The 25,515-nt window shown below is 29.6% G+C and overlaps 1 protein-coding gene across 1 annotated transcript; it reads left to right on the plus strand.

The window, feature by feature from the left end:
• The first annotated feature begins 7,810 nt into the window (after window positions 1-7,810).
• Window positions 7,811-11,771, plus strand: LOC113548022 (MAP kinase-interacting serine/threonine-protein kinase 1). Its single transcript, XM_026948660.1, has 5 exons — window positions 7,811-8,758; window positions 8,853-8,963; window positions 10,300-10,656; window positions 10,729-11,084; window positions 11,146-11,771. The coding sequence occupies exons 1-5, from the start codon at window positions 8,704-8,706 to the stop codon at window positions 11,614-11,616; spliced, it is 1,350 nt and encodes a 449-aa protein (XP_026804461.1). The 5' UTR covers window positions 7,811-8,703; the 3' UTR covers window positions 11,617-11,771.
• The last annotated feature ends 13,744 nt before the right edge of the window (window positions 11,772-25,515 follow it).

The following is a 25,515-nucleotide window of genomic DNA, read 5'->3' on the forward strand; positions in this document are numbered from 1 at the left end:
AATAAGTGAGACATTTTAATCTTGAAAATACTAGTTTATATCTTTTATAAAATAGTGATTACCGATAAATAAAATATTTTAGCATGATACCTAATACTTTTTTACGATTTTACATATTATATTATGATATATTTATACAACTTAATTTATTTTAAGTATACACACTAAAATGATCTAAACTAAAACGACAAACAAAAAATCTAAAACCTTTTCTTATATTAAGAACTCAAATGAAAATATACAAAAAAATAAATATCAAATAAAATAATTAGTTATTTAAATTGCTATAAAACACATTTAAACTAAAGCTAAATAATTCAAAATTGTTTCTAACTACTATGAAATTACACAAAAACAAAAAAATATTTTATAAACACTGACTACGCGTAGTACACCTCCGGTTAACAAAAATACGAAGTCGATATAACTTCCTCGTAGTCTACATCAGTGGACAGTGCAGTATCTAGGGGTGGCTGAAGGGGCTTCTGTCTAAGGAAAGTATAACAATACTTTCAGATTTATATAACAAATACATATTTATATTAAAATTATAATTTGTTTAAAAGTTACTGAAAGTCTAAAATGTTATATACCCACAGAATCGACATACCAATCGTAAGAAAGAACCGATCAATCTTTCCCCGTATAATAAGTTTTCAGCGCCACTCGGGGGGGCCCTTCACTCAAAGCAAAATCTTATACCACCGATCCGTAATTTAGCTACGGCTTACAACATCATTGAAATGAAAATAAATACTAGTAACACAGAATAAATAACAATAATATAATATAATAATTTGTTTTACTTGATAGTAACTTCAATTCGTAAGTAATCGCTTGGAGTAGGAAACGTATATTATAGTTTATCGATAGAAGAATAATAAAAGCGTGACAATATTACGTGTATTTAAGTTAAGAGCATGAATACAATTTTTAAAGTGTTCACAGTATATCCCTATATGAAAATTATAGTATTATAATTGCATGTGAAAATATAACCGTCTGGAATGACGGTGGTATTTGATTATTATTGTTAATATTGTGTTTACATTTTCCGTCTTAGAGAAAAACACTCTCCCCTCCCCCTGATCATCGAGACCACAAGCCGAGGCCCCAAAATTACTGATCTGTGCACACCACATTATCGAACAGAATACACACACTTTGATTGTCGTTATATAACACGCATCGTGTACGATACATGCTCTGTACGTGTGTTGTTTTTTTTTTCGGTTTTCTGTCTAACGTGTGAGCGTGGAGGGGGGAGCACCGGTGCGTGCGCAATCGCTGCTGCGTAGTTTCGGGTTGCCGGCCGGCCGGTCCGTCTGCCTGCCGGCGCTTACGCTCTACGTAGACGCCGGCTTGGCGGTTGCGTCGGCGGCGTAGGGAGCGCGGGACTGGACGACAGGTTCGGAATAATAACCACGACGAACAACGCCAAAACTAACTATATTAATAATATATTAATAGTAATGATTTCGGTAGCATAACAATATGCTATTCGACGTTTCGATAACAATAATTATTAGTATTTTATATAGGCACGCTGTTTTGTTGCCGTTTAATTTTTTTTTTCCACGACGACTGATAATTTTATATCGTTCGAACGCGGCAACACCGTCGCGACGACACCGCGTCGTGGTAACACGTGGTACGCGCGGCGATTACGTGTTGGTCAGGTGTGCCGCCGCCGTGCGCGCGACGCGGAGAAACGATCGCTGCGTTGGCCGCCCGGGCGACTAGAAAATAATATAATATAGATAGAAACAATAATAAATGATGAACGGTCTCGGTGTAATATTTTGTACAAGTGGCGAGTGTACAATTATTATACTATAGGTATTTTAGACAATATTATTATTATATAATGTCCTTACGACAGTATAGCACAGTACAATTAAGGGATCACAGATAAATAATAGAAAAAAAACAGCAACGCAATTTAATTTGTTCGCGTTTCAAAAGTAACGCGAGTATTTTTTTATAAAAAAACAACACCCATGTCTACATTAGTTTTTTCTGAGCCACTAGCAAGTAACAACTATACTTGTGTATCTCTTCAGTCCTCATTTATCATCGCAATTATGTTAGGTGTGTATCATTGGATCAATTTAATTTTATTAAAATGGTGTTAGTGGTAAACATGCGTAATAATAACAGACATGCTAGCAAAACAACAATATTGTATTAAGTCATTAAGATTAACTCAACAGAGTATTTGATAGTTTATACTTTACAATATTGTTATTTATCATCAATAAATGATCACAATATACCTCAATATAATATTATAATATTGTAGTATTTATAAAACAATTTTGAAATTTGATTGACGTACAAAAACGGTACCTACTCAAAAATAGGGATCGGATACAGCAAGAATGAACGAATACCCAACTTTTCTTTATATACTTAACTCGTTACGTTAAAATTTTACAATTTATTCGCCGACGACTGTTTATTTCAGTCGTTGCAATTAATCGTGTAATCGTTTACAAGTACAACAGACGCGCAATACAAGCTGCAAATTGCAATAGCAGTAAACGTGGTCGATAAAGTTAGAAAGAGAGGCCGTTTTCCGTTCGTACCGTATCGCAATTATTATTATTACCAATAGGTATTTAATGTATTTTATTATCGTGGTTAGTACATAAATGATTTTTAAAATCGATTTTAGTCGTTTTTGTGTTTATACGTACTTAATGTGTTTATGGCTCATCTACATTTCATAATTTTAATTTGTGGGAGGTAAATTAAATAATATCGACACGACGAAACGTTCTATTTCGGCAAATCGTCCTATTGCTTAACTCAACCGTCGCAGCGACGCAGCCCACAGATCGCGTCCTTACTATTGAATATATTATTACCATTTACCACGATAACTGCCGATAATTAGTGTTATAAATAAAACATCCAAATGTGAATCGACTGACCGTATCTATACATGGCTATATATTTATATAAATAAATATAATAATAATAACCTGATTTCGTAACTCTGAACCCATATTGAAAGCTATGTCGCCTACGTGTATAGGTATGCCACTAACCGACAGGTGTGGGTAATTTCTCTCGATATTCCGGTATCGGGTACAATATTTTGAACTTTCGATGTTCGAATGCAAACCATGTGCGAAAAAATTCCTCCTAGTCTATTTATACTACGCGTGTTCTAAGAATACGTCCAATGCAAGTCGCTTATATTTCAGCTTTATATGTAAAAAGCGGTCGATATTTTTTTAATGATATTGGCATAAACGCCTCTCCGAATTTTCAGAAACCGTGCAATTATAATTTGTACAATCAATTACGTAAAATAATAATACAATATAAATTATAATAATATTATGATACATGTACGATTAATAATTACACTCAACGTTAATTTTAAAACCAACAAATATATTTTTAATGGATTTGAACTTAATGATAATGATTTGTATTAATTTTAGGTATTTCAAAAAAATAACATAAGTTTTTAGATTTAAAGTTTATGTATTGATGTCTATAGATGCTGCCCATACTATATAGTAATATATATATAATAATATATATATATATAGTAATAAATAATAATATTTTTCAGCGATAAACCATTGTATGTACATTATTCACTTGATTATTAAATTATTATATTTTTCCATTAGATATTAATCCTATGATATCGATATTTATCAATGCGAGAAATTAAAGATTTCAAATTATTTAGTATATTATGTATTTATTAGTTTTTACTGTGTGTTTATACTTGAACGTCATACGGAGTTGTACAGTAACCCGTTATACCTCAAAGGTTACCTATATTTCGTTAGACACGACTTGAATCTGTAGTTATTTTATTAAATTGCTATACGAGGTCATCACAAAACATCAAATAATTTGTTCAATAAACCAACATTTGTGAATGCAACAATTTTAAATGACTGTATAAATATCCAAGGACTAGAATAACTTTTTTTATTTCAGAATAAAATAGATATCTAGTCTATATTACCTTTAAATACGAAAAATATAATCTATGATAAAATTTACTAAGGGCGTAATTTGAATATAAGAACAAAATATATAATGTGTTATATAGTATTAGGTACAGTTGTACACGTTTTTTATGCGTATACAATGTATACAAATTATATTATAATAATATAATATAATATATTATTATTATTATAATTATTATTATTTTGCATTTCCAAATTTTTACCATATTATAATATTCAGTTATATAACGTATTTTGCACAAATAAAATAATATTGTTTACTGATATCATATATTAGATAAATGTATTTTTCATTATGATTTATAACCCACTTAACTCAACATATTTTATTAAATTAAGTAGGTATTTATTTGTATTTATGAACAATCTAATTACTTACCAATTACTATTTATGTTTTATTAATTTTCTTCGAATTTTATTATTTTTAAAATTTCAAATTAAGTTTTTATAACTAAAACCAAAAATAAATAAATGTAAACCAATAGCTAACCTATATGAATTGATTATTGATTACTATGTATTATACATACGAATAAAAAATAATACAAAATATACACATATTAAACTTAATTATCGTGTTATATATACAATATATACGTTCTGTATAATACTATAATGTGATCATATAGAATTGCAATCAAAACAAATAAGTTACAATTACAAATAGTTATAATACCGCTATTATCCCTTAAAAACATTTAAAATTTAAAATTATTACACAACCATTAGTTTAAAAATATGGTATATTATCAAATAATACTTAACGCAAACTATTGAATATCAAAGTACCTAGCATTAAAACTCTGTATTTTTACTTGTTCTTTTAAGACCAACACATTTTATAATTAAGGTTTGTAAACCAAAAAGCTTAAAAATTCAGAATTTACTACAATATATAGGCATGATTACATAATATATGTATTTAACATTAAATACAATTTAAACTATTTTGTGTACTTGTACGAGTAAATCACTACACATTACGACTCGTGTTATAATATTACGTTATAAAAATGTAACACGTGTAGGTAATTTAATCATTTATATTTTATAATATTGCTTATTATTAATTAATAATAATATATAATTATTTATTATATACACTATAAATTGGCGTTTGACGATAACATTTTCCTTTGATTTAATAATTAAAATATTTAATAACAATACACAGTGATTAATAAAAAACCAATGCACAATACTACAATAGTTAAATAAAATAAAATAAAAATCAATTTAAATTTATGTTACAATGTATATTTATAATTACAATTTCTATCTAGTTTTAAGATAAATTTATATGTTTTTTTTCAAAAAATTCTTTTATCAAATGATCAAAGTTTAATTGTTTGTATTATAAGATAATATTTAATATACTATATGAATATAAATTTTATAAGCTAATAATTTCATATATGAACTAATAAATATCTACCGTCTACTATTGAGTTTTCATTGTTTTCAATTAGTCAAAATATACAATAAAACATTTAATTTTTGTAATATAAATGCATGCTCATTTATTTATTAAAAATAAAAATTTAATTTTAAAAATGTAAAATTAAAGAAGATAAAAATGTTTTTGAAAACAAAACTGCAGTGATGCAATTTATCAATGTATTTTAAATTATAATATACAGTTTCAAATGCTTTGAACGATCATGAACTCGTGTTGTGTATGAATAATATATGAAATACGCTAACAACTATATAATACAACTATAATACTACAATATTATAGTTAGTGGTTACCGTAGGTAGGTACTAGGTAGGTGGGTGAGTACTGAGTACACTATTAATAATGTGTAAGAGATACAATTCCGAATCATTCTTCGTTGTGATAAAAATATATACAACAAAATTAATACGACTAATACGAGTAAATACCTATGTATGTATTAGATATACTCGTATATGACAATGACAATGTTGTAATAGCATATTATACTAATTAGGAATGTCACTATGTAAACTCACTAAATTTTACGGGTAAAAGTAAATTCACGCAAATTTTTTATAATTGTTTTTACTCTACTAAAAACATTTTAAATGTTTTTCAAACATATAATAACAATTATTTAGAAACCTACTCACGTACTATTTCGATAGTCATAACTCATAAGAATACGAATACAGACGTACTGTATGGTTTTTTTACACCTTTTGAAAAGGTAAATGCTGTAAACAATAATATCATTACTCATTAAGTATTTATTTACATACGGTTTGAATTTTAGATAGTGGCGTATTTGAGGAGGGCTGATCAATTTTTGTAAAATATAATTTAAGATTTTTGTAGCAATTTTCATAGACCATAAAAAATTAAAATAATTTTTTCAATTTTCTTGATATTTTGAGGGGGCTGCAGCCTGCCTCCCCCTCATCCCTCCCCCTGGCTACGCCACTGATTTTAGAATATATTCAATATGTAATATTTTATTATTATACATTTTATACTACCTGTATCTTATATTTTAATATTTACTTATTCGTTTATGTAAAACCATAGTTATTTATTTTATCAGTTACAAATGTCATCAATTCATCATATATGGAATAAATTATAACCATTAATTTTAATATTCGTGTGACGCGTGAACAATTTTGGGAATAGGTTTTAGATAGGTAAAATTACAAAAAAATCATTTAAACATTTTTGAAATTTACCGAATTTTATGTAAATTTGACCGGTAAATTCCATGTCTTTACTACGACTGTTGACTAACACAGACTTACTATGTTATACTTTATATTGTTATGTATAGTGTCATATTATCATTATGTGTCATCCTCGTGCTAGACACGGTAATGTGTGGCATATACTACACAGTCCTAAAATTTATACGTTCAATAACAACACGCGTATAACGCCTATGCCGGGTTTCGTGTATTATAATATACAGTAGGTTGTATAAATGTAATGCGTAGTACGGCGGGCCCCAACCGAAGTCGTGTGCACATCTGAATGATGGCACCATAACATTAACAAAATTGGAGGGCGATATTTTTTTTTTCATCCATAACACTACAACGGGTTTACGCTCTGGACGCCGAGAACAGCATATTAATTATCAAATTATTTCACTCGGATTAGCTACAACATTTTAGAAATCACTAGACGCGGTAGACGCGCATACACGATGTTTTACGTGTACCATATATTATTTTAATCAGACTACGATTTATGGGAGCGTAAGAACATTACTAGTTATTACTGATTACTTATTACAGTAGTACAGTACCAATGACGACCAGCCCCTTTCCCTCACCGTGACTATCACGACCATAGTAATCGGAATAATAATAAAAAAAAAAACGATATAATACCTACGTCAGACGACGCGCTTACGAGGTGGTATTATAATTTTTTAATTTATTTAAATAATAAAAAAAAACCAATGCCGCGATGGGAGGGTAAAAGACGCTCTACGCCGCAGCAATATTACTACGGACACGTAATATTATTATTATTATTATTATCATCATCATCACTGTAATGTGTGTTCCCTCTCCGAAGATAAAAATGTGACGTCAACGCAATTGAAGACGAGTGAAAAGGAGAAAAAAAAAATTGAATAGAGTTCTCAGTCGGCCGAAAAACAACAATAAAAGCGACGGCGGCGGCGACGATGACGACGACGACGACGACCACCACAACGTCGAGCGTTTCCGTACGGCGCTGGGAACACGCGGCGGACAGAGGCGGTCGGTAGGTCGGTGTGTACGCCGCCTAAATAAAACGTGCCGGGGCCGCGGACCGGAGGGCGGGACGCGCGGTGTCGCGTATAAAAGGGGACGCGACGGTCGGCCGCGCCGGTAGTGTCGTCGTGCGCCGGTTTCCATCAACACTGCACAACAAGAGCGGTAAGCGCGTTTTGGTGTGTGTATGACGAGTGCGTGAGCGTGTGTGTGCGAGAGAGCGAACAACAACAACAACAGCAGCAGCAGCAGCAGCAGGCCGGTCCGCCGTTACCTTGTGGCGTGTTCAGTTCAGCCAGTCAGTCAGTCGAGAGTCGCGCCCGTGTCCGTTTCGCCGTTGGCTTTGAGCGTCTGTCCCGTTCGCGTTTGCATGTCTTGTGGTGTGTTGGCGTTCGCGCGGTGTGTAGTACAACAGCGACAGAAGACAAATTACATAACAGTCGTCTTAGCCGCAACCGTTTGTTGTTGTTGTCGTCGTGTACCGTCGGGAACGTGTGTCTGTGTAGTCAACAACTGTGTGCGACCGTAACAACGCTCCCGGGATCGAGCGAAATAATAGTAATAATATATTTTATATCGCCGGTCGTTCAAAAGTATTACACGTCGTCCTACGCGTCCCGGTTTTTGTAAATTATTCGTTATTTATTTAGTATTTCGATTTATTATCTTGTGCCCCGTATAAATACCGAGAAAAAACCCGCTGATAATTCGGGGAAAGAAAAAAAAAAGAAACAAGTTGATAAAAGATAATATTATATTTATAGTCATATTTGTTACACGGGCGAAGGAGCGTAATATTATACTACCAATTTTATTTTAATATTACGTTCGTCGACAGATAATATTATTAAGTGCTGTGATATATTGTTTTTTTTAAGTTTAAAATAAATATTTATTCGTTACTAAATTATTTTGTGATCGCGCCGTTAACAAACGTGTATACTATTCACTCCCATAAGTATTATCCACCGATCTTACGCAACGCCGTCATCAACCAAAATGGTCGAGAGTATCATTGAAGAAGAAACCCCCGGACAAACTGAGAGCACCCAAAGTAAGTATATTTTGCTCCTCGGTTACCATGCATAGAAGCACAATGTGTGTATTAAGATTTTAGTTCTAACGTGCATTCCAATTTTTATTGACAGATGTCCAAGATGAAAAAAAGAATGAATCGCTGTCGTTGAGAAAAGAAGAGGCTCGTAACAAGCGCAAGAAGAAGAAGATCACCAACAGCCTCGTGACATCTTGTTTCCAAGGTATGTATGCTCTATGATATGTTGGTATATTGTTCGTTATGATAAAAATTACTAAACAATATTTATTTTCTCAAAATGGTGTTAATTGTTTACCTGACAACCATTTGTAGGTCATTCTCTTTTAATAGTTTTTGTTACGGTTAATAAAACGACTGTACATTTGCCAACATTTTAACGCACAATGACTTGGCCAACCAGTGACTAACAAGAATAAGTTGCTGAGTTTGGTATTTCCTGTAATAAACACTTAATGCTTAAATTTCTATTATTTTTGTTGACGTCTGATTCAATTTGATATTTTGCTTTTATTATAATTTAGTACAAATTAATAAGCTATTAAAACTATACCTAATTGAAAAGTACTGAAGGTTAAAATGTCATCGTTATCTTATTGTTTCATACAGTATCATTTTCTTACTTAAATATTATGCATTTTAAAAATAGCACATTTTACTCCAGAAATAAAATAATATTTATCTTAGTCATTTTGGATTGTAGATTTTTTAAGATAAATAATAACAATAACTACCCAAGTTATTATAAATGTAAATTATCAAATCTTTAAACCTTTGTATTCTCCTGAATTTAATCTGTAATTAATGCGAGTTTAATAATAAGTAGTCAATACTTAATAATTTAATGATGAAATATTGTAATATCATAATATAATGTAAATTAATGATAACTAAATAATATTTTATTTGTTTCTAAACACCATAGCATTTTATATGATAAAAACATTTTTAACTTACAATTTCTATTTCAAAATAAAGAAAAATTATTCTGAAACTAAAATTGTTTAAGCTTTAAAATATAAAAATATATATATTATAATTTGATACAATTTTTTTTATTAAAATCTAATTTTTTTTCAAAACATTTATATTAAAAACACAGTACATTTAAATTTTTTTTTTATTAAACAGAAAATTCATTTTCATAGATATTACCCACGTGTTAATGATAAATAAGTTTTTTGTAACTATTAGATTAATAAAATTGAGTTAATCATAATACATTTATAAATATTATCAGCTGTTGGTTATTTATTATGTATAGAACAATTTATTTATTGATAAATACTTATATTTTATTATGTGATCAACATATTTCAGAGTGCGCATAAAATATTTAATCAAATAGGCATTCAAATTTATAAATTAATCTATGAACTGATAAAAAATACATTTTAAATTGTGTTAAGTACTTGATTCTTATAATATGGTTACTGCCAATTATCAATTCATTTTGTTTTCCCAGATTATATACCTAATTTATTAAATTTTGTTTGTTTATTATTAAATTATTAATAATGTATTATATTTTATTTATTTAGATGCTTATAAATTAACTGGCGAAGTGTTGGGTCAAGGTGCTTATGCATCTGTTCAAACATGCGTAAGTGTGTTAACTGGCTTAGAATTTGCTGTTAAAGTGATTGATAAAATTGCCGAACATGCTCGAGCACGTGTATTCCGGGAAGTTGAAACATTCTACCATTGCCAAGGCCACCCAAACATCATTCAAATGCTTGAATTCTTTGAGGCTGATGACAAATTTTACATGGTGTTTGAAAAGGTGGTAGGTGGACAACTACTTGATAGAATACAACAACGAAAGAGATTCACAGAATGTGAAGCTAGTCTTATTGTCAAAGATTTGGCGAGTGCATTAAATTTTCTACATCAAAAAGGTACTATATAAAATAATAATTTTTGTTTGATTTGTTAAATGTAATTAAATATAATTTTAATTTATTATACAGGCATAGCGCATCGTGATTTGAAACCTGAAAATATACTTTGTGTCGATCCTGTAGCGTTAACTCCTGTTAAGTTATGCGATTTTGATCTTGGATCTGGTATCAAGTTAAATCCAGTTGATGGCAGTGCAACGCCACAATTGTTGACTCCAGTAGGAAGTGCTGATTTCATGGCTCCTGAAGTAGTAGATGCATTTGTTGGGAGTCCAGACTCAAATTACCATTATTATGATAAGCGTTGTGACTTGTGGTCACTTGGAGTAGTGGCATACATACTACTTTGTGGCTATCCACCGTTTTATGGGAATTGTGGCTCCAATTGTGGATGGGAATCAGGAAATGCTTGTCCAGAATGTCAAGTAAGACTATCATAGAATGATGTTAAATAAACAAATTTTTAATGATTAATATTTGTTTTAGGGTTTGCTTTTTATTAGCATTCACGAGGGTCGTTATGAATTTCCAGACCGTGAATGGGCAGACATATCAAGTGAAGCCAAAGATTTGATCAGCAAATTGCTGGTTAAAGAAGCTAGTGCTCGTCCAAGTGCTGCTGAGGTCTTAAATCATCCATGGGTGTTCAGACTACAACAAGAAAAACCCAAAGATCACGAACTAAATACACCAGGTGTTATAAGACGCAACAATAGTGCTCGTGCTCTATCTACATTTGCAGAGTCTGCTATGTCGGCTAATCGAGTGTTCCTGCAGCATTTCAGTTTGTTTTCATCAACTGATGTACCTCTTGCTGCTGCTAAAAGACTTTCACCGCCATCGCATTCCATGATTGTACAGCGTAGGTCACTTGGTAAACCACAATGTTCCAACGAATCAACTGGTGGTAACCGAGCTCCTGCTCAATTACCAATCATTGCATCTCCTAGCGGCTAGAGTTTAACAGGCCACCTCCATTCATTACCTCTCCACTTTTTTATACTAATTAAAATCATTAGAAAACAAAAATTTGGAAATTATTTAAATACAAAATATGAATTGACAATTTTTTTTTTTTTTTTTTAACTAAATAGTCATGTATCTGGTTTTTTTTATAAAGACTAAAATATGCAATAAATATTATAAGATAACAACTTAATGTTTATGTTATAACATAATATATATAAATACAGACTTATTTTTGTACTTTGAAAAAGCTCATAGTCTTCAAAAAAAAAAAAGTAATAATTAAAATTTGTGATAATTCCAATGTTTGGCAACACGTTTTGTATTATGGTGCCATTAATATGTAAACTTTCGGGTATGGTTAACAAAATCAATAAGTTTGTTATTTTTTTTTTCTTATAGAAAACCAACAAGGTACCTATATTAATATATTATATAATTAGACATAGGTTAGTCCGCAAAATATGCGAACATTTACACCAAAACTAATGTCTTATCTAGAATATAGCTCATCAGGTGCCATTTGTTTTTTTTTTTTTTTTTGTTAGTAATGGTATAGAGAAAAAAAAGGCTGTCATGCATAGAGTTTAAGTTAAAAACTTTTGTGTATTTTTTTATGAGAAGTATGGAATGTTTTTTTAAGTAAATTATTTATACAAGCAATGCACGTTAAAAACTATTGTTAATAAAAAAAATTGATTTTTTTTAATATTGTGAAATAAAAACATATTTTTGAAAACCTTTTTACTTAATGCAAAATTGATTTTTTAAAAATTTATATACATAAATGTTTCATTGTGATACTATTGAATTTGAATACATGTCAGCAATTAATGTTAAAAAACTAAATATAAATCGAACCGTTATAATTCCAAAACTGAAAAACTGAAAATAAAACAATTTACAATTTAATTGATTTATGTCTAACTATTATATGAGTAGCTATTATTACTAAATCAAATATTGTCCTATTGGATAATTTTTAACTCATTGATTAGTTGTATTGAACACTATTTCAATCACCTTGTGATTGTAAATTATTGAAATAATAAACCGTATAACTAAATTATTTGTGTACCTTGACATCATATTACAAGAAGAACTTTGAGAAAGTTTGAGAATTAATTTTGATTTATCAAATTATTTAAATTTGACAATGGATAACATATAAGTTCAACTGAAAGTATGATAATATTAATGATGACGTGTCAAGTGATACAGTAAATGATTAGAGTATGAGCAGTCAAAATACATTGACTGATGTCAATCTCAATACATTTAATAATAGTTAAAAATGTATTGAAAATATAAAGGTTTAAATTATACTAAAGCAGTAAAAAAAATTTTTCTAAAAATATATCCTAATCCTAAATAAGATATATAATGAGCCTGTTTGCTTTTAATATATTAATTATATATAATTGCGCCTATGCGCTTAAATATTCTGAGCAGATGAACAGGTTAAAAAGTTAAAAAGCTATACCTACCTACTTCATTATAGTCGTATAATGTATGTGCATGCAGTCAAAATCGTTCTGTACAATTTATACCTAGTTCATTTTTTGCATAGAGCGCAGATTTAAGTCTTATTAAAATCTTATGTCATTCGATTTAAAAATTAATAATTACCTTTACCTATTTACCTACTGTTGTTGGTTCAGTTTTATTAGAATTAAAAATCAATCAAAAATGCTTAGTAGGTAGGTATACTTAACATGTGATATTGAAAAAAATCAATACACGATTGTTTAGACAATATTTTAATTGAATGGATACATTTTATGACAAACGTTCTGTTCAGAATTCTGAATAGCCTAAAATATCTGGGTAAGCACTTGCCAATATTTCCCATGGCTTTCCAGATTAAAATGATTTGCACTTTGCAATCATTATGAAAACAAAAACAAAGTGTTCAGATCTGGGCATCTACAAAAAAACCATTTTACAAATTAATAATAATTATTTATTATTTTACCGTAATATTGATTAATAAATAAGTTATCAACGTGAAATGACTTCCGATCAAGACAAAGTTATATTTTCATTTGTTCTTATTGTTATTTTTTTTTTTTTAATAAACAATATTCCGTTCTGTATATATTTTTTTTTCTGAATCGTAAATATTTCAATAAATAATGAAGAATATAGGTGCATTCAGAATGTATTATAGTTACTATCGGAAAACTTTCACTTAAACTGTATACATTATTCTTCTTTTTTTTTATTAATATTTAAATTTTTATGTTTCGTCAAAAAACTTGACTATTTAATTCAGTGATGGGCAAAGTACGGCCCGCGAAAGTATTTAATCCGGCCCGCCGAGGGTCGAGGGTCCATCGATATGGATAGTATATGGCCTGTATAGTATAGAAGTATAGTATTATATGATATAATTCTGGCCCTCCTCTAGAATTTCTTAAGCTTTGTGACCCCCCATTAAAAAAGTTTGCCCACCACTAATTTAATTGAACATCCCATATATATTTTTTCTTTTAGCAGTTTGAAAAAAAAACTTGAAAAATATTTCGTAGGTAATTAAAAAACAAAAGTATATATGGTTATTATATAATATTAAATATTTAACATTTACAGTTGTAAAGGTTTTAATGCCTAAGGGGAGAAAGGTTAAAGGAGGCTATACGTATATAAATTATAAACAAATTACAAAGGATGTGTACACATTTATAATTTTTTTTTTAAAGTGTTCTACTTTTATATTAAAGTTGTATTACGTATTTACGTACTAATTATAATATCTTCTTTCCTCACAAAATTTAAATTATATAGAGCGGCAAGAATACGTATATCCCCGGCTAGTTTTAGAGCCGAAAATATACGTTAGGTTTGTCTAACCTAACCTAGTAAAGTAGTAAAAATTGAAATTTTCGAAATTTCTTTTTTAGAAATATAAAGAATGCGGTACGGGCGCACGGCCATGAATATGCTAGCTTAATTTTGAAATTCACACTAATGCTCTACAAAATTATCTTTCGTAAAATGACTTAGAATAAAAAATATGTGGAAACGATCAGCAATAGATATAGACCCATATCGATTTTAAAAATTAACTTTTAAGAAATCTTTTTCTTAGCAAATATAAAGCACTCACCTTTACCGTAAACATACATGTCTAAATTTTAAAATTAGCAAGACATTCTTTCCCCTCAAAATTACACGGAGTGGACAGCAATACGTATTTCCAGTCCTATCACTCCTATCCAGTGGTGTATCCAAGATTTATTTTACGGAGATGTTTTAAAATTGAATAGACTTATGGTAGGAGGGGGCAAGTTCATCAATAACCTCTGCTCTATATATAGGTATATCTCTATGGATATCCATTAATGCTATGCCGTTCACTATTCAGCCCGTTTTCTCCAACGGTATTTCTCAAATAACTTAAGTCTATGGAGTGTTGGATAAGGAGCGTACACTCTCAGATGTAGTGCCAAGGATCTACCGATATAACCAATAGCCTGTGAATCGTAGGGAAAATAATAGAACTACAATTTATTATAAATGGTTATTTTTTGCACTTGTATAGAGAAAATTACACTGAGTAAGTTTAGAAATTAACTAGAAAGTTAGTAGATATAACAAAATAGGGGGGTGTTCAAACACCCATATCACCCCCTCCCCCCTAAAAACGCCCTTTCTCTTATCCTATAAATAATTAATAATTGCGCAAATGTATGTCATGAACTACTATATTTTCCGTATTATTATATGTGTGGATGTGTGGATGTGTGATGTGTCTTAGTGTCTATATATGCACACGTTAAGTATTATAGAGCACGTGCAATGGTTAATGGTAAAAAAACACTTATTAAATGTGGAAAACAGGTAGGTACCTACACAATATTATATAAATAAACTTGAGTGTATAAATGTATAATCACTTATCAGAAAATTGTTATTCAGTAGTTATTCCAAAAAACAACACTGTTTACGCTCGAAACATTTCTTACACAATTATTATACATTTAGTCATTTACAAATAACCCCTTAAAAATGATGTGTTCTGGTTATAAATAAAAAATTGGCAAACTGCAAACATGCGTGTGTGTCTGGCGGGCTACGGCGCTGAAATACATTTCGCAGAAGCAGATCGGCGGCAAAAATATGTACGATAGAACAACAAAAAATATGAATAACTTTAAATACCTGTCATGACTATTTAATCTAATCGCAATGATATTAATAAATGTATCATGGACCAGTAGTTCGTGTACTTATGACTTATCGACTTGTGCAGCTATGTAAGTACTGTAAGTATAATGTAAATTATTATACTTACTCGTATTATGATACAACAATAATTGTTGATCAACGATCCGTTAAAAAAAATGAATATAATACAAAATCATATTAGTTTTTATATCATACCATCAGGTGGTACGGGGGACGTCGTCCCTCCCCGTGTGTTAGCTATAATAAGTTGAATTTATTAGCAATATTAGCATTTTTAAACTTTTTAAATTTTGAGGATTTCCCACTTCCCTGGTGCGATGGCGGCGGCGGCAATGCGGAATCGGCGTATCCGGTGCGATGGCGTTTTAAAATAAATGATTACGGCCACGCCATCTAGCAAGTGAAGCGAGCGGCAGTCGTAGACGGTCGGTTCGCTCACGACAAAGAAAACGATTTCACGTAGACGGCGTTGCAGTTTTATAACACGCCCGGACGTACAAACCAAAAATGTATGGTTATAGAGTTCTACGCGTGGACGACATTAAACATAAACGCACGCGACCTACAAGACGCAAATAGACGACGACGGAGGGGATAGCTGATATTCAATGTCTTCCTGTGTGATAGTATTATGTTCCGCACACACGACACTCGAATTGATCAACAAACGAATGGTCCGAGTGGCGGCGCGCGATTAACATGCATTGTTTTGGCGCTCCAAAGTCCACGTCCCCGAGTCGCGTTGCCGTAAATCATTAAATCAATGTGATTAATTATAGCGGTTCGATAATAAAAATGATCAAATTAATAGATTTTATCGGAACGGTTGTTTGTATTTATTTGCTTATTGGTTTTGTGTACATTTCACAAAATAAATAACAGTCAAATGAGCCGCAATCAGTTTCTATTCCTGTGCGGCACGGCTGTTGTTTATTGAGGACATTTTTGCGCTGTTGGAAACACATTTTCGTGTTGATAACGTTATAATGATATTACCGGGCGAGGAGGTTGGTGAAATGGTTCGAAATGGTTTGATTTTTCAAAAACCACCTATTCCGTAATTCCGTGGGAATTACACGTATGTCAGTGGAGTGATTTTCAGATTTTAAACATTGCTCATTCAATTATTATACCAGTTATAGGTACTATTTTAAAGATTATTTTTCGGAAATGGATTACCTTTACCCATACGTGTTGCTTACATCGAACATAATAATATGGTTGCCAGCTTTTATGATTTCAACAAAAACTGGACACACCTATTGAAAACCTTTTTTCTTTTTTTTATTCTAAGCCGTTTGATATAACTTGGCAAATACATTTGACGTCCGATCGAAAGGTATAACTAAGGCACTATAAAGGTCTCTAGTGCTCTAGTATAACTGTACATGCACTAGACAGTGGTCAGGTACAACTGCCCTATGCCCGTACATCTGAAGTCTGAACTGTACAGGTAAAACCTTTCCCATGAACCTGTAGTATCCTGTACACGATGTAGGCAAAACCTGCATAAAACCTGTGCAGGTTTTACCTACATTGTGGTCCTGTACTATTCGGTATAATATACTATTTATATGTATATGCGGGCCTTAATTTCTTTCCATTCAATTCTACCGATAGTTATTTCACAAATCGTCGGCTACTCGAATCTACTCTTTATAATGGAATATTTGAAGTACAATATTAGATTGTATTGTAATTAAACGTATTAATTCAATTTTCTGTCGTTCTATACAATATTGTAGTTCATAAAATTGACTTATATATTCTATATTTCATAGTGAACACTGAACTGCAATAATAATAATTTATTGTTCCCACAAAACATATATCTAAATACAATTTGACGACCGTTTTTGCTGATCAAAATAACATAAAATTGAGGACATTTGAACATTTCGAATAAAATTGATTTACCTATAAAAGAAAAATGTTAAAATCTAACTTTAAATCCGTCCATATATTTTATAAACGAGTTAATAGCATTTAAATTATATTATTAAAATACCTAAAATCTCAGAATCTATTGAAAAGTAATATTATTTATTTTTTAAATAAAACAAGGGAGGGGGCTGATGGACCTTGAGTACAGAGGCCCGGCTATTTTAAAAGCTGGTGGGCCCATTGAAATTTATTTGTAATTTTTAAAAAGTTTTATATAGGCCCTGCCTATATTAAACGTTTGATTAACATCGATAATTTAATCTTATTTTAATATCATTCGATTAATAATACAAAAATATCTATTAGTTATTAGTACTTATAACAATTTATTTCGTGTGGAAATCAATCTGTTTGTTTTATTTATGGCTGACAATGATTTAATTTACATAGACATTCATAACAACAAGTGTGATTTTTCAAATATTTTCAAGTTTGCGGTTCAAAGAATAAATATTTCAATAAATATTTATGATTTGAAAACTATATTATACTTATGTAAATATACAATTATTGAATTATATCTTGACTCACACATGTAGCTTGTAGACACTATGTAAAGCGCTACACAAGTGTGTTACATTTTTCACTTAGCATAGATACATTTACCTAAAACCTATACACGGCCTGTCAGGCTAGCCATGAGCGCAACTAGGGTAAAATGTATGGGAGTGCTACAACCTATAGTACAACATGAGTGCCCCCCCCATTATTTATGATAAATAAAATTATTATACACAAAACAAAATTTAATATAGTATAGCATATAATATCATAATACTCATATATTGTTATAATAAATTCATTTTTCTGTTATTAGTTAATGCAAATTTCTTTAAAATGTTTTCAGTATTAAAATTATGTTATTAAATTCTCTTTCAATACATATTCAAGCTATATTTTTAAAACGATTTTGTTGCATTCTTGTTAGAAGCCAATTTTTTACTCTTCGCATTACAGAAAAAGATCTTTAACAGGCAATTGTTAACTGCAAGGATCTAACAGTTATGATCATTTTAAAATGTACAGTTTCAAAAAGATCATAACTTACTTAAAAATAATAATATCATTAAAAAGCTACGTGGAGCCCTGGATTATAATCCTACCTTTAAATTGTATAATAGGTATAGGTAAATTCACTCTAATATCAAAACTAACAGTACAATACTGAAACTGGTGAATGTAAATTTGCCATGTCGACATGTCGTACGTGTGTAAGACGGAGACAACACATGCGGGTACTACGTCCTCTAAAATATAAAACCTATTGATTCTACGTATTTGTGTATACTGTATGCCTTACAGCCTACAATAATAAACGCAATTGAAGTTTCCATTTATAATATTTTGATAAATTATCAATTTTACTGGTCAATACTCGTAAATTATTAATTATCAAATCAGAAATCTTACAAATATTATAAAAAAACAGTAAAGAAAATTTGGGAATGCTAAGCACTCCCAAGCTCCCCTCTAATTGCGCCCATGGGCCTAACTAGCTAGCTATAACAATTGTTATGCTGTAGAAATTCACATCACAGCGAAAAATGATTCCCAAATACAGTACTTGACTACTTCTAATACAATTTGTTCAGATTAGAATATAGCTGAAGAACATTTTAAAAAATATGCATATTTATCAGTACAGGCACGTATCCAGGAGGATTTGAGTGTTCAAACATCCTCCGAAATACTTTCAAAAAATACTTATTTTTCGACATAGCTATGTAAAATACAATTTCGAATTCGTTTTATTAATTATATTGTGTAAGATCTGACTAATGACGTTCATGTTCCACATAACACATGTATTTAGAATCCTTATACTTAATTAGTTTATATCCTTGCTGTTTACCGTATCTGTCCGAATTATATTTACAATTAATAAAATTCACCGTTTTAAATGTATAGTATAGTACGATGACTACGATGTTTCAACAATTTATTGATACATTATAAAATACGTATTTGGTATTTATAGCGCATACAAGTCGATTCATCGACCATGAACATGCTTATATAACTCTATGTCTCTATGTACAAAAACGAATCATCTGTTAAGTATACATAAATATTATACATTAAAGATTTTATCAGTCGACAGTCATTATTTCGTTAATTAGGTAATACATCATGAAATATTATATTCTTGAAAATATAAAAAAAAGAAGAAGCAATATTCTTTTGTATAAACAACGCATTTTATTAACATTTTTAACAAATAAAAAAAACCTGGCTTACTGACTCACGCAGAAAAATACATTTTCCGTCCCACGTTTAAGAATCAAAGGATCAAAGAATCGCCGTCTGATGTAATAGTATTATATTGCATGATAATGAATAGTTATAGTTGTACGAAAAATTTATGTTTAATACTTTTAGAAGGAAAGAAATGAAAGAATAATATGTTAGACGCGTACCTATTCTTCGTAACAATAACACTACAGTAATGAATAAACTGTGCGACAGAAACAAATATTATGCATTTCAACGCTATACACATAGTTGTCAATAGCAGCAGTAACCAGCAATAGATGTTTATAGTTATCGTAGCCGAAATACATTTGAATTCTAATAGAATAGAAGCTCGATTAATCGCCAGTATCAGGACTAGAGTCTTGACGGATAATCGAAAAGACGGTTTAACGAGAAACAAACATTTCTTTTAAACATACAGCATACATATTATCAATTATCAGTGGCGCCGATCCTTTTTTGAATCCTGTTTGAAGGAACCACTTACCCACCCACCAAAGCCTGATTAAAGGAGAGGGGTATAAGATATCTTCTCTACATCGTGCCTGCTTACTGCGTTAAATGTATTTTGCTTATCTGTTGTCTACTTCTTTGTATTTACTACTTAGTATTTACAAACTACAATTATATCAAATATATTTATCAAAAAAAATTACTCACGACCCATTAAAAAGTTTTAGGGTATTTACTCCACTTGCCATATGTGATCGGCGCCCACTGTCAATTATCATAATTTATTATACATGTATAATCAATGATATTATTTATCTATTTTTGAAATGAGATAATTCATTCTTACATATTTCCATAATCGTTTTTTTAGTTGGTAGTCAATTTAATTTACTCATTAATTATGTAAATCTATACTATATTAAGTAAATTAATAATAATAATAATAATATAAATAATAACCATTCAAACCATTATTACTTGATAACTTGGTATGGTATTACTATTCATACAACTCTCAAAATAGTTGATAAAGCAATATAAATAATGAAACTCATTTTTATTTTCATTATATATTCTAATATGAATTATAAGTTTAAATTTTTACATCACTATGAAATGTAATTAAATATAAATCTGTGTGCTGTCATATTGCCTAAAAACCTTTGTCAATAAAAGCATATTGACATTTCCTAAATAATATTCTTACCTTTAAATTTGATAATAGGTAAATTTACTCTAATATTAGGGCTATCATTAAACATTAAGTTGCTAAAATTAAATGTATGATTATATTATTATATTATATTATATTAAATATATATAGATGATGACAATAAATTAAGATTCAAAGTAACATATAATAGGTAATATAAGTATAAATGCTTGCTGATTATTGTTATTTATTTAAAGAAATAGAATTATTATGAAAGAACTTCCTAATTATAGATTTGATTTGAATAGAAATAATAATAGCTGTGTCTTATATTCTTATCGTTAAGTTAGCTGAACAGCGAAACTAGTTACCTAATTTTAAGTACCTATTACAATTATTGTGAAGTGAACCTTAAACTATACGAAATGGAAATAAGAACTTTAATTAGGTATGTATAAAATATTGTCAGTTTGAAATAGATACGTATTTATTATTTTATAATTGAAATCACTTTAATCACTAATGAGAAACAATACATTTTTATTGAATTATTATGTGAATTTACATATAAAATACCTGTTATCAAAAATTAAAAGCTTTTAATCTTAACTGGAAGAGTGCTTCACTAATAATTATATATTAAAAGATTGGCATAATAAAAATCAGCGTTCCAATCGAGATTGATTAAATAACGCAAGTCAGGTAACATACTAACATACTAATTTTTATTCTAAGAAATTAAAAAAAAATATTATTTGCTCTAACTTAGTCAATTTTCATTAAATTTTTTTTTAACTATTTAAAAAACATTTTTGAAATTTTTGAAAAAAAAAAATTTAAAACTAATGCCATTCAATCAGAATTTTCATACTCATTATACAGTAAAAAAAAAAAACCGCATTTAAATAAATTGATTTTCCACGGAGATACTAAGGATGATACGGGACTTTTGGGTCATACTATATTACTATATTATAACGGAATGTCGTCCCATCTTTTAAAACAGTAATATATTTTATTATTTTTACTACCTACCTAATTAATATTAGTCTTCTTTAAGTTTTGGTTCTATTTAATTTTACCCTTCATAGAAAACTTTTATATTTTTATACATCGTACCAACAACCGACAGATGACAATAATATACCAAAAAAAAAATTGAATTGTTTATAATAATTATTAAGGATTATGCTATTTTAGATTTATAGAATTCATAATTTTATTCGTATTAGGTGGGATTCTCTCGATTTGTTTACTTGCCACGTATCAAAAATTACAATAGTGGTACTATACTGAATACTAGTAGCAGTGGCGCCGATCCTTTTTTAAACCACAGGGGTAAACCCTGTTTGAGGGTACCACTTACCCACCCACTCGAGCCTGATTAAGGGAGGAGGGTATAAGATATCTTTTCTACATCGTGTCTGCTTAATGCATTAAATGCATTTTGCTTATCTGTTATCTACTTCTTTGTATTTACTACTAAGTATTTACAAACTACAATTATATCAAAAAAAATTACTCACAACCCATTAAAAAGTTCTGGGGTATTTACCCCACCCCACTTGCCATACGTGATCGGCGCCACTCACTAGTAGGTACGACACGACCACAATACCATATACGAGTCACAGACCCAATACATGTATCAGTGACCAAAATCTTAACAGTATAGTCTCAATAGGTAACTCCCTCCGCCCATGTGATGCTCGTCAGATTTATATCAATGAGGTAATAACAATAAATTGTTTGTACTTAACAACAGAGGTACCACATTATGCTATTATGTGTTTATGTCTTTATCGTTATAATATAGTATCCTTTCATCAGATATATGAATGTAATGCAAGCCACAACGCATTTTAAGTGAAGTAAAAATTACGAGGCACAACCGTTCGCGTTGTTCTTTTGTAAAATATTATTTTTTAACATAATTTTGTTGCATACTAAAATTAGATATTTTAAATAAGAATGGAATACATAATGAAAAAAAGTTATGGTCTAAATAACAAACAATACAAAAAAAGTAGAACCTTAACACACAAACCTATACAGTAGATATATAGATCTATAACCGACAACTGATAATAATGAATAAAATTCACTCACTGCAGCAGCACCTCTAAATAATGCTGAAAAAAAATAATTATCTAATATATTGATACATAACTCAAAAATACTTATCTACTAGTTATATCTTATATACTATTACAAATTACAATGTCTTGGTGTATTTTACTTCAAAGCATTACCGGACGAAACTATATTTATAATGCATAAACGTACTTTCAAGTATATGTTATACTAATAGCGCTTACCATACGTATCTACGAGTGTAGTCAGTCATATTATATATTCCAGTGGGTCTTTGGTCTTATTTTTGTATTACATTCATAGTTATATACTTATAAGGATCGCATAAGCGTAGGCGCATAGTCAAAACGTAACTTCACTACCTATCAATCTTAATGGTAAGACAATTGTTTGTTTTGTCATGAGTTTGTTTTAATTGTTCAGAAATTTGTTCAAAAATTAAAATATTGCAATTAACTCACCAGAAAACTATAAATGATGCTTATGTTATGTATTGTACGCATATTAAACATGAAATGAACATTGATGAATGGAGATACCTTCAAGGCTTCTAATTTTATAATAAGTCAATAATTCACTCTATTTTTAAAAATTACTACACAACATTTTAAATTTTAAATAGTAATTCGGTGTATTGTAGGTTTATAAGACGGAGACTACACACACGGATACGTGATAAATAAAATAAATAATACAATATTGAATACATACTTTGCATACGGAACCCATCCCTTTTATGTTATAGGGATACACCAATAAAATGTTAAACATAACTTTATTATTCAATGCAATATCATTTAACTATGGACTGAGTATGGAGTGAAATATAGAAGTATTTATTATAAAAATAATATACATACTCATAAAACTGTACTTATTGTATTCGTACACGTATGATAACATAAAGAATATAATTTGTATAATGCCACACAAAAATGCATTTATTATAAAAATATATCAATACATACATAGTAGGTAGCAGATCTAAATGTAAATAGTAGTCTATGGGTTTTTTAATAAATATTTAATAATAATAAATTGTATACCACATTTCTACCAAACACCTCAATTGGCTGATTGGAGCACAATCCTATAAACATTATAATGGGTACATTGCGTATCGATTATTAATTTAATTCGTCTGTGTAGTGTTAAAGCATAAGTTACAAGCGTTGAATGTATTGCGTTTACAACGATGTATTTTTTTTAATGCCTTAATATACATAAATATGTGATTAAAATTGTCTATTCAATCAATAAAAATTAACCAGTTTTTTATGATAAGCAATTATACATTATATTCAAATATTTTGTTCCTCCTCACTACAAATTGCATTAAGGACGCTTTTGCCTAGAAAACCTAATATGTCCGCATGCATATTATTACACCATAATGAAAATTGCCTGAAAAATATGTTTACTGAATTATAATTTTCGTGCTTATACGATTTTCCCAGTTATTTTTGTTTGTACATTTTTAATGTTTATTTTTTAACGATCAATTAAGCATAATATGATATAGCAGCCTTTTAAATGTATTTTCAATAATAACTAATCTGCTATTTAAATATATAATGTTATTATTTTATCGTAACAGTAACGGTTGAATTTAAGCTTGAAAAAAAAACACAGTGTAACACTATAACGACTTAAGATAAATTATGTTGTGATTGTCTGGTTCATTAGAGGTTTTCAATTGTTTAGTTATTTTGTCAGGAACAATTATTATAAAATAATCAAAGTATAAAATATTATATGATTCTCTAAGTTTAGTAGATAGGCGTCTTAAAACAATAAATACAACATGTAATTACTTTCCAGTTGGTATTTTTTTTTTAAGTATTTCTAATTTTAATCATGCGCGTAATATAACGAATGTAAATATTGAATAATAATCTTATACGAATGCAACTTTTTGAGATATTTTAATTTATAACATTCTTAGCGGTGTAAAAAAGTATCCATTTAGATTATACTCCTATAATAGTGAATACGAATTGCTAGACTGAATTTTATAAAGTATTTAAAATTCAGAACAATGAGATAATTATTATAGTATTCATCAATGTTTTCAATTTCAAATGACATTAACGTTTTTCAACAGTACAATTTTCAATAATTTATATCATATTTGTAATTTTTTTTTGCAACAATTAAAAATAGGGCTACACTTCTTACTCTCTTCGATTAATAATGTCGTGCAAAAGGTTTCTAGAAAACTAATTTAACTAGCACTCCGAGTGTAATTATTTAATTGTATGATTAAATGTTTTTACTTTAAAACATTAAATATATCAATAAAT

Source organism: Rhopalosiphum maidis, chromosome 1 (genome assembly GCF_003676215.2).
Source record: "Rhopalosiphum maidis isolate BTI-1 chromosome 1, ASM367621v3, whole genome shotgun sequence".
NCBI lineage: Eukaryota > Metazoa > Arthropoda > Insecta > Hemiptera > Aphididae > Rhopalosiphum > Rhopalosiphum maidis.